We start from the raw sequence: 11,316 nt of genomic DNA, 5'->3' as shown, positions 1-11,316 counted from the left end.
CCATCCTGTAGCACTGCATGGGGTTGTTGTGGCCAATGTGTAGAACCTGGCACTTCGATGTTAAATCTCATGCCCTTGGACTCTGCCCATCTGTCCAGCCTGGCAAGGTCCCTCTGCAGAGCTCTCCTACCCTCTAACAGATCAACTCCTGCCCCCAGCTTGGTGTCATCTGCAAATTTATTGATGATGGACTCAATCCCCTCATCCAGACCATCGATAAGGATATTAAAGAGCGTGGGGCCCAGCACCGATCCCTGGGGGACACCACTAGTGAAATCCACCCCAACCCAAGCACAGACCTGAACCAAGAGACTTTCCAGTAACAAAAAGTACTGTATTAGGACACTGGAAGCGCTTCGCCGCTGCGGAGCTCGCCTCGCTCTCCCCTCGTGCCAGCAGTGAGCCCAGGCACTGCCGCAGCCTCGTGGAGGGGAGCAGCAGTCCCGCAGGCAGCTCAGACCAGAGGGTGACCCGCGCTGGCGTCAGCTGGCATCCTGCTCAGGCCAAACGTGTGGGGGACTCAGATGATTTCGTTTTTCTTCAGGACAAGGGTCTCCACCTCCTTCATGAGCCGGAGGCACAGCTCCTCCTGCCACGGCAAGGCCACGCACTGCACGGCCACTGGCAGTCCCACGCTGCCGCGAAAAGCCTGTGGCACAGAGAGGGAGAGGACAAGGAGGATGTCCAGGGGAAGGGATGGGGATGATTGCATCCCTGGGGAACCTGGCGTCACTCACCTTTGCCAGGGTCCGGTCCCACAAGTCCTGGAAGTACCCACGGTAGCCCTTCAGCTCCTCCTCGTCCTCGTCAGTCACCAGCGTGACAGGGACCACACCGGCGGGGAAGTCCAAGGTGTTGTAGAGCATGGTGTAGCTGACTGCCACTGGGGGAGAGGGGTTGCTCGCAGGGCCAGCCCGGCGCAGCGAAAGCCTTCGCCCCCCTCTGCCTACGCGAGCTTCCAGCTAACAGGGCACCTGCACTGGGAACTCGAGGGCTGCAGGATGGAAACCTGCCCCTTGGCTCCCACAGGCACCACAGGGAGCGTCCCGGGTGTATCCCACAGGCTGGGGCTGAAGCTGTCCCAAGAGCCGAGCCCTTCCCACTGCTGGCCACTGGGAGGTGAGGGGAGGAACGCTTCTCACTGAGTGCTGCAACAGGGTCACGCTGGAGGCAAAGGTCCCCCGCTGGCAGTCCTACCTGAGACCTTGGCAGGGTAGCCAATGCCAAGAGCCGGGCCCAGCATGGGACAAAGCATGACGTCCAGATTCAGCTTTTTCCACTGGGCGATGAACTGGTGGCAAAACTCCTGAGGAGGAAACACACAGAGTGGGTGTACTGTCCCATGGGTGCTGACTGAGGCTCTCCCTGAGTGGCCCTTCCCCAAGAGTAGCCATCAGGCTACATCAGACCTGATCCTGCTAAATTCCACCAACCCTCTGCCAACAGCTTTCTCAGCATTTAAAGCATTCTCCCCTCTGCTAAAACCGGAGGTGGGGCAAGACTGAGTGAAGGGGCACGTGGCAACCTGGGACATTGGCATGGGTCTTGAGGAAACCAGAACGGTAATAAAGGCAAGTCTGCTGTAGCTGATGCCTGTTTTTTCAAGTGTAGGACTTAAAAATTCAGGTCTGATTTGGGATCCTGAATGTGCCTGCATGACATCCTAATCTCTAAATGTGCTGAGAACTTGCACATCCAAGTAAGACCTGTTGAGAAGAGATATATATTCCTACCTTACATCACCAGTGACTTCACTATCTGCTAACATTAATGGGTAGTGAATCTGGCTCTTCCCAAAGAGAAAGGAAACAAAAAACTACCTAACCTCAGATTGCAATACTTTACCTCAATTTCATGATGAAGACTCCAGACTTCATCCACTGTGCTGAAAAAGAAGAGGTAACAATGTTGATCTGCTTGAGAAAACCCTCAAGCAGATCAACATTCCCTCTCAGCTGTGTCCTCTGCAGACTTACTGAGGGTGCACTCAATCCCCTCATCCAGACCGTTGATAAAGATACTGAAGAGAACTGGCCCAAATGTTGAGCACTAGGGAACACCACTTGTGACTGGTCACCAGCTATGCCTTAGAGGCACAGCACAAAGCACACCCTCTCTGCTATGGGATTTAAGTCTTTTCTCAACACTGACTGTCCATCACTGACATCACTCCTTCCCTGTGCATTTACCTTCCTTCTGTCTCATGGGGTCCCTACCACATGGCATGACTCTTCTCTTCTTCTCTTCAGTTCCTAAGCAAGAGGCTGTGAGCCCCTGCCCTTCCTCCCTTCCTCAGTACTAGAAGAGTTTGTCAAACCCTGCAAGGTTATGGTATTGACATAAACTGTTCTCAGTTTGCTCCCACACTTGTGTTTCTGCCTCCTATTTTCTCAGACATGTGCAGCTGGAGCAGTATCCATAATGCAGCAAACACTGCTGCTCTCCAAAAGAGAGATCCAAACCTTCACACACTTGCCCAGGTTCAGATTTACTCACTTTGCTCTCATACTTCTTAGGAGAGCTGACAAACGAGGCACCTGAGAAGGAGAAAGGAAAGAAAAGAACTTTAGTTAACCCCAGGCCTGTCCTCTGAGACAGCTCTGTCACAAATACTTTGACTCTGCTCATGCAGGACTCGTGGATTTAGCCCAAAGCAGGGAGAGGATGAACAGAACCACCACCACTCCAGTTTGGAGGTTTGTCTAAGCCCAGCCAGGAAGCACAGGCTTCCCCATGATAAAGCCTTACTGCAATGTGAGACAAGGTATTTACTACCTGTAGCTTAACTCCATCTATGCTAGAAAGAAATGAACCTTACGAAGGGTTTGGCGATCCAAGAGAAGACAGTTTTTAGCCAGCTTGGTGACTTTGACACCCAGAATAACAGCCCAGAGCCACTTCTCTCCAGCTCCCCTTTGCTGAAAGGGAAAAGGATGTTCAGCTCAGCAGTGTTAGAAAGCAGTCACAGCAGATCAGATTTCTCAAGGCCAACTCCTTTGAACAGCACTATCTAAGTGACAAAAAGAGGTCTGTCCCTGCTCATCTGGGCCCCCCCTGATTCTCACAGTATTTATAGGATATAAACACCCTGTTTCCTTTCATCTGTGAAGGCTGGTAAAAATCCCAGAGACCCAAGGTCCAGCTGCCACCTGATGGTAAGCTCCCCAGTAAATCCCAGTGCATATCAGCCACTATCTACACGCAGTACAGCTGCTAGCTGTACCCCGATGATAGCCAGACCCTAGGGAAGACTTTCTTAGAAGAGCTCCAATGAAGCCAAACTGTTCCAGGCTATACTTACAATTTCCTGACAAAAGAGGCACCTCCATCTGCAAACATTCCCCTAAGGCAGAAGTTAAAGATTGCGTAGTCCACATTCATGAGTTCAAATGGCACCAGCTGGAGGGACAACAGATGAATCAGTGGCACAAGCACGAGTAAGCTGTGTGGGAAAAGCCATTGAGGGCTCAATAATGGGCCAAGCTGGGTTGAGGACCTCCTGAGAAGCCCTCAGGAAAGTCTCCAGCATCTGAGACCATTGTGTCCTCCCCATCTCGTCCATCCTTCCCCGAAACCACCGTTTCCCTTTGATCATCAACAGAAGGGTCAAAAGATATAGGATGGCCTTGGACCACTGATGTCCAAGTATCTCCAAAGCCCACAGATCCCTCCAAAACTGGCAGGAATGTTAGAGAGCGTTAGTTTGCACTCCCCACTTCACTCCTGATCCTTGTGCAATTGAAGGGGAAAGAGTGCAGCTATGATCATGTCTCACATACAGGAGATGACTTGATGAAATGGCAGAAAGGAGGAATGAGACAGCCTCTGCTCAGCACTCCAGAAACCTGAGACCCTTGGCCTTGGTCAATATGGGATTTCTTTGCTATAAAAGATCTGCCATATGCAACTTTCCCCCTCCTTTTTTTTTTCCTCCCTCCTTAGGTCCTCACTTCCAGATACAAAACCAGAAAGTGGCTTTCCATGCAACATGCAGTAGATCAGTGGAACTGCTTGCCAAAGGACATGATGCAGAAGAGGTAAAACTGGCTTAAGCATAGACAAAATAAAAGCTTGGCAACAGCTCTTCACAGCCATTGGAGAGAGGTGGTCCATTGGGATCAGCAAATGTGCTGAGCTGACTGTAATCACACACCACCAGGACGGCCTCAGGACCCAGATTATGCAGCATCTAGCACAGTGTAGATCTCAACCAGTGTGTGAGCAAATACTCCTCACCACATGTTATTGGGCTCCCTATTGTCTGCCAGTACCTGAAGAGCACTGCTATCTTGCTGAGAAGAGAAATCAAGTTGCAACAGGAAGAATTTCTCTTTTCCCAAAGCTGCCCAGAGCTGTAGGAAGCTAAGTGGATTTGAGGTTCCCTTTCCTTGCCAAATTTGCCTGATATTCACCCACGTGCCCTAAAAACACGGTATCACAGAATCACCACGGTTGGAAGAGACCTCAAAGATCATCAAGTCCAACCTGGCACCACAGACCTCATGACTAAACCATGGCATCAAGTGCCACATCCAATCCCCTCCTGAACACCTCCAGGGACGGTGACTCCACCACCTCCCTGGGCAGCACATCCCAAAGGCCAATTACTCTTTCTGGGATGAACTTTCTCCTCACCTTGAACCTAAACTTCCCCTGGTGCAGCTTGACACTGTGTCCTCTTGTTCTGGTGCTGGTTGCCTGGGAGAAAAGACCAACCCCCTCCTGACTACAACCACCCTTCAGGTAGTTGTAGAGAGCAATAAGGTCTCCCCTGAGCCTCCACTTCTTGAGGCTAAACAACCCCAGCTCCCTCAGCCTCTCCTCGTAGGGCTGTGCTCGAGGCCTCTCCCCAGACTTGTTGCCCTTCTCTGGACACGTTCAAGCGTCTCAATGTCCTTCTTAAACTGAGGGGCCCAGAACTGGACACAGTACTCAAGGTGTGGTAGGTAGGAAGAAAGGAAGGACAGATGCCACAAACAGCTACTGGGTTCACACAGCACCCTACCGTGTGGCCAGCATCCTCCAACATCTGCTTCACCTCCCGGACGGCACGCCTCATGGCTGGGCTGGGCATGGTGAAGAAATCAGTTTCATAGTAACCTATGCGAAGGGGCTGTGTGCCAGAATACACCTGCAGAGCAAGGGAGAGTGCCAGCTGGAAGGATGTCTGTCTGTGATAACCGAAGTCAACAGCGCACCCATGCCACAGAGCAGGTCTGGAAAGCGGCACTTCTCTCACTCACGTAGAATGGTCCAGGCTGGAAGGGACCTCCAAAGGTCATCCAGTCTGACCTCCCCACAGGCAGCAGGGACATCCCCAACTAGATCAGGCTGCCCAGGGCCACATTGAGCCTCACCTTGGATGTCTCCAGGGAAGGGACCTCAACCACTGCCCTGGGCAACCTGTTCCAGCATTCCACCGCCCTCACAGCGAAGAACTTTTTACTGATATCCCATCTAAATCTGCCCTTCTCTAATTTGAAGCCATTGCCCCTTGTCCTGTCACCACAGGCCCTTGTAAACAGTCTCTCCCCACCCTTCCTGCAGGCCCCCTATCAGTCTGCTATCAGGTCTCCCCAGAGCCTGCTCTTCTCCAGGCTGAACAACCCCAGCTCCCTCGGCCTGTCCTTGTAGCAGAGGTGCTCTGACCCTCTGATCATTTTTGTGGCCCTCCTCTGGACTTCTCCATCAGGTCCATGTCCACCCACGGGTCAACATGGGAGGGCTCTCATGAGCCACTGGCATTTTCAGCCTCAGCAGAGACCCTCACTCCCTTGGAGGTCCTTTACCTCTTCATTGAAGGGAAGGGGGGGGACCGTGCTGTCCAGGCTGAACATGTCCTCACACAGGAGTGCCCGCATGCACAGCGCCAGGCTGTCCACATCTTTTGCCATTGGCCCCACTGCTGCAGCCACTGCAAAAGACCAGTAGAGAGCATTCATGGGTTGAGGTCTTTCAAGGGGATGTCCTGCAAAGGCATGATATTTTGACATTGTTTTGAATTAATTTAGTGCTGGCAACAGTTCCTCTTTGTGAATTGGTCTGGAGGAGCCTACAAATGCCTTCCCACCAGCAGGCCTACTGTTATGGACTCAGACCCATCAATATGTGTCCTGATGTCTCCATTTCATGATTTGCAGAACTGAACAAAAAGCTTTATCAATCAAGAGACAAGGACAGCGTAAGACACCCCCTTGACTGCTAATCCCAACTCCCATGAAGCAGTGACCAAAAACACAGCAACCCTTGGGGTCAGAAGTGTGTTGAGGTTTGTGTCACACTGCTCCTCTTGGATCACGCATATTCCAGTTTCTCAGGAACTTTGGTAGGGGAGTCTCTCTCTGAAAGAGTCCCTGCTTCTCTCAGCCCATAGCCAGCTGAAGGTCCTCCTCACCCCTGCCCTACTCACCCCCCTGAAGGACAACCACCAATTCCTACCTGCTTTCTGCCCAACAACACCAGCGATGACTCCTTTTTTACTGCAAAGAAAAGAGAGGCAGAAAATACATCAGACGAATAGTTTTCACTGGAGGGAAAGGCTTTAAGCAGTAGCAAATGGTAATGAAAGCACTGACCCTCATCTGCAAAATCAGAGGTTGGCAGAAGAAGGGGAGACCCAAGAGAGAGCCAGCCTAGACCAGAAGTCTGTCAGGAACAACTACTCCCCTAGCATGCAGACGGACAGCTCTCCTTTCTGGAAGAACCAATACTTTCCTCCATACGGGCCCCAGAAAATGTCTGAGCAGGAGGGAGAAACAAGCCCTTCTCAGTTGCTCTGATATTTAACCTTGTCCACAGAAGCAGGAGCATGCCAGCACAGCAGGTGGAAGGGTGATGCATGGGTCTCACCCAGAGACATGCCTGCAGTACTCACAGTACCTGAGTCTGTTCCCGGTGGGTTTTAGTGCGCAGATCCCACAGAAGGCAGCGGGGAAACGCAGGCTTCCTCCTACATCTGTCCCAAAGCCCAAGATGGACCCACCTCCTCCTACAAGTGCCCCTTCTCCACCAGAGGAGCCTCCAGGGGTTCTGGTGTAGAGCAGAGGGTTGCGTGTCTGACCAAAGATGAGGTTCCTGCAGTCATAGCTAAAGACAGAGGGGGAGACTGCAAATGAGAGGAATGCAGATTATCTACTGATGTTGATCCCAGTCATCCCAGAAAGACCTTTAGAAGGCAGTTAGGTAATTCAATAGATGTTATGTTGGTATTATTTATTCTGAAGGAGCTTCCAAAGCTCCCATGAAGTCCAGCAGCCTTTTCACGGTGTTCCCAGGACCTGGATTCACTGCCAGCTAATTTCAGTGTTCAGCTCACCTGGTAGGTCACAGGGACACTACTAGAGTGGCTTAGCAGTATGCACACCCCATATCAATTATATCAAGAGTGGTCTTGCCAGATACAGCAGGAGGTTTGGGGGCAGGATAATATAAAGTCATTAGCTTAATTAGCTAACTAGCTTTCCCTTTCATGAATATCTACTTGCTCTCTATAGTTAAGAAGACTATTTCTGAGGGGTTAATTAAAAGTGATTTAAAAATACCCAGCACAAGAGAAAAGAGTATTGATTTCTCTCCTCTTCCCCTTGTCTTTTGCTTCTTTCTTTCATTTTAAAGTAGAGTTAATCTTCATCCTTACTGTACATGTGTTTAAGAATAATTTAAAGCCACTGAGGAGGAGAACCCACTTAAAAAGAAGTGGGAAATGAGAACTTAACTTGATAGAAACTCCCTCTTCAAGGGGAGGAAGGGAGGAATTCTGCCATGCTGAATGCCCACCTACCTGATTAGGGACTGGGGAACGTTGGTTTTGACAAATGGAATTGCCCCCTGCCTCTTGAGCACCTGCACCACCACGCTGTCCTCTGCTGCAGGTTTGTTGAGGTTCTTTATAAATCCTAACGTGGAATCATGACCCTGGGAACACAGAACAATGTGGTTGCCAAAGAGCACTGCAATTCCCCTTAGTTGCATATATAAGCACAGAATCATTGAACTGCTTTGGTTGGAAAAGACTTGTAAGATCATCCAGTCCAGCCATCAACCCACCACCACCACAGCCATTAAACCACAGCCCAAAGTGCCAGGTCCACACATTCCCTGAACACCTCCACAGATGGTGACTCCACAACCTCCCTGGGCAGCCACTCCACTGGCTGGGATCACTCTTGCAGGAAAGAAATTGCTCCTAATATCCAATCTAGTCCTCTCGTGGCACAATTTCAGGACACTTTTTCTCATTCTGTCATCTGAGACCAGGGAGAACAGACCACCTGCACGTGCATGCCCCTCCAACAACCTATCCAGTGCAGTGTATTGGCATTAAGTCTGATCAACCTTTGCTGTTGGCTCCTATGGGAGATTGGCAGCAAACCCCATCACCTGCCAGGGCATACCATGGTACATCAGCTCTGACAAAGTCAAGCCAAACACTGAGGTAAAACCTCCCCTGCTACCAAACTTCAAACCACAGGGTTTGTGCAGGTGGTACCTGGTAGTTGATGGAGTCTTTGATGCTGACAGGCACCCCGTACAGCAAACCTGGCTTCTCTGGCTTCAGTTTCCGGAGCTGGGTCTCGCTCTCCTGCAGATACTCCGTGATGCAGTTTGTTTCTGTGGCGATTTGGAGGGCCTTGGGGAAAGCAGGCAAAGACTCCAGGTGAGACACAGTCTGCAGTGTGGTACAACAGTCTTCTCTTTTACGAAGGACACCTGCTTCTTCCACCTCCCCAGCTGGGCAGTGGGTATCAGGGCAGCTGCTCCTTTCTAAAACATTTTCATGACAAACTCCAAAATGTTGTCTGGTTACAGGGAGGAGCCACAGCACCAGCTGGTGTGTGAAGAAGAGGGGCACTCAGCCCAGCAGAGTGCTGACTGAGCTTCTAGAGGGGTATTAAATGATAACCCCAAAGTGCCAACCCAGGAAGTGATTTCCTAATTATTACAACAAAAGTAGAGAAAGAAAGTGGACACTGAGGTTTTTACCAACACATTTGGAGATGGAGGGAAGACAACAGCAGCACTCAGCAACTTTCATGTAGCTACACTTGGCCTTCAAAAGTATGGGCTCCCCTAGGAAGGTATGGGCTTGCTGGATGCTGAGCTTGCAGCTCCCTTTTTGCTCTAAACCAAGCTGAGAGCCATGGCAGCCACATGCTCAGCTCTCCCCTCACTCACAGAAAAATGTAGAAGGGCCCAGTACTAACCAGTGAGCAGTGCCAGCTCAGCAGCGTTTGAACCAGGTTTGAATCAGCATTTGAACCTTATGCTGGGCTTCTCCCAAAAAGAGTCAGGCCCACCACGGGTGAAACGCTGCCCCACCACCCTTGCTTCTCACCTTGCCCACGTAGGCATAGAAGACATGCTCTGGAGGGAGCGAGCCATCTCGGAGTTTCTTGGAGAGTTCCGGCAGACGCAGAGAGAGGATGGAGGCTATGTTCACAGAAGGATGCTGCAGGACAGGTTGAACATGCAGTGACACACTTCTGTCTCAACTGGTGAGCTCCTCCTCTCCCCTTGGTGCCACTATAACCCACCCAAAAATGATCTGCCTTTTAGTGGCCAAGTGCCTTAAGACCACAGTCCTGCTCCTATCTGATACTAATGAACACAGCATGAAAAGTGCAAGGCCAGTAATTCAGGCTTTCTAAAGCCGTGTTTTGGTGGCCAGACTGGTATCACCAAGCACCTTGCCTGTTAAGATTAAGTGTTTCACACAGCCTTGTTCAAACAGGTCTTGGGCCAGGCCTAAGGGAACTGCTCACTGCAATGTTCTCTGCTGAATCACAGTGGGAACTTGCAGCACGGTTGCAGCAAGAGACAAGACTGAGCCTGGTGCCAGCTCATCTGGCATCACCAGGATATCCTAGAGGGAAGCGCACAAACCAGGGAGCCCCCCAGCTGAGAGCAGAAAGGTAGTTTTGAGGTCAGCAGAGATTTCCTCGGCACTTACTAAATACCATGAAAAAGGGATCAGACCTCCTCCCCCAGGCTGGACTCTGACCCCGAGCATGGCGAGTGCAGCCAGGGGCGCAGCAGCGCGACGGGGTCGCGGCGGCCACGGAGCGGTTCTGGCCATCGCGCCCACGTCCTCAGCTTGCGCGGCTGCACTTTGGCCCCTGCTAACACATCGCCGCCTTCTGCCGTCTCCTCGGCAGCCGGGCTGAGCCTCCCCCCATAGCGGAAGAGGCCAGGAAGCTTTCAGCCCAGGATTTTCCTCTCCTCGCTGCCGGTTCCCGTTCGCCAGCGCTTGCGCTGCTGCCCGTTACCGCCGCCGCACCGGCTGCCCCAGGAAGCGTTTCCTCCCTACAGAGGCGACCGCTGCGTTGCTCGGGAGTGCGTGTGTGCTCGCACACATAAATTTTAAAAGGAAAAAAAACCCAAACCAAACCCTAAATCCCACAGCTCCATATAAGGCGCCGGGATGCCGTCTGGCAGCTATGAGAGAGCCGCCCAGCAGCTGCCCCTCGCATAGACACCACACCCAGGGAGGGTTACAAGACTGCTGTCGCCGGGGGTGTGCTGCGAAGATGGGGCCGGGGTGGGGGCCCATGGTCGGGCGGGGGCTGCTTGACCATCCACAGCCGTCCCCGCACCTCGTGGGTGGAGAGGAGAACCGTGGCTTAATGCACTCACCTGCTCCCGAAAGCTCCGCGCAGCCATCTCCATCTTCACCAAGCTCCGGTCCTGTCTCTGCTGAGCTGCCTTCACCTTCTTCCAGAGCCCTCTTTGCCGCCGCCATCGCAGCAGCAGCAGCAGGAGGCTGGCGGCCGAGCAGCAGAGCACGGCGGGCACGGGCACCCGCATGGTGAGCGAGCCTGGCTGGCCGCTAGCCCTGCTCCACCCGGCAGGTCCAAGGGCACCCGCTCGGCGATGGGCAGGGTGGGGGAAGAGGGAGGCAAAACCTGGGGAGGATTCGCGGGCGGGAGGGGGTTAGGCTCTCTGGCAAAAGACTTAACCGGCTTGCTGCTTTACACGGGTAGGGAGGAGGAGATGGGGGAGCAGCAAAAGCTCCTAGATGAAAACTCGCCCCACCCTGTGCTGGGTGGTCTCTCCCTGATAAAGTTTATTCATTCTGACGCCCTTCGAGTAAGCCTTCCTCTAATTTTACAGCCTCTCTTAGGCATACTCTTGGCTAGAAGCATCAAGGAGGGAGTCCCAGAGATACCCGGCTTCTTTGCAATTCCTGAAGCCCAGAAGCTGTGTGGCAAAAAGAAACCATAAATGTCCCAGCCAGTGCTCCGCGGAGTTCAATTGATCACTGCTGGAGCATGGGTGTGCCTGCACTTCGCAAAGTGCTGCGGTTTCCAACACAAGAAT

At 52.1% G+C, this 11,316-nt stretch overlaps 1 protein-coding gene across 1 annotated transcript; it reads right to left on the bottom strand.

Moving 5' to 3' along the window:
* Nucleotides 1-514: 514 nt before the first annotated feature.
* LOC104301581 (fatty-acid amide hydrolase 1) lies at nt 515-10,983 on the bottom strand. The gene is made up of 15 exons (XM_009901984.2): nt 10,633-10,983; nt 9,335-9,448; nt 8,489-8,629; nt 7,781-7,914; nt 6,880-7,086; nt 6,439-6,479; nt 5,790-5,914; nt 5,006-5,131; nt 3,302-3,399; nt 2,819-2,918; nt 2,497-2,537; nt 1,846-1,885; nt 1,198-1,306; nt 738-883; nt 515-649 (listed from the first exon to the last, which is right to left on the bottom strand). Exons 1-15 carry the CDS (start codon nt 10,801-10,803, stop codon nt 521-523), a joined length of 1,722 nt encoding a protein of 573 aa, XP_009900286.2. The 5' UTR covers nt 10,804-10,983; the 3' UTR covers nt 515-520.
* Nucleotides 10,984-11,316: the final 333 nt, after the last annotated feature.

The sequence above is a fragment of the Dryobates pubescens genome, chromosome 11 (genome assembly GCF_014839835.1).
Source record: "Dryobates pubescens isolate bDryPub1 chromosome 11, bDryPub1.pri, whole genome shotgun sequence".
Taxonomy (NCBI): Eukaryota; Metazoa; Chordata; class Aves; order Piciformes; family Picidae; genus Dryobates; species Dryobates pubescens.
This window is presented reverse-complemented; position numbering and strand designations above follow the sequence as displayed.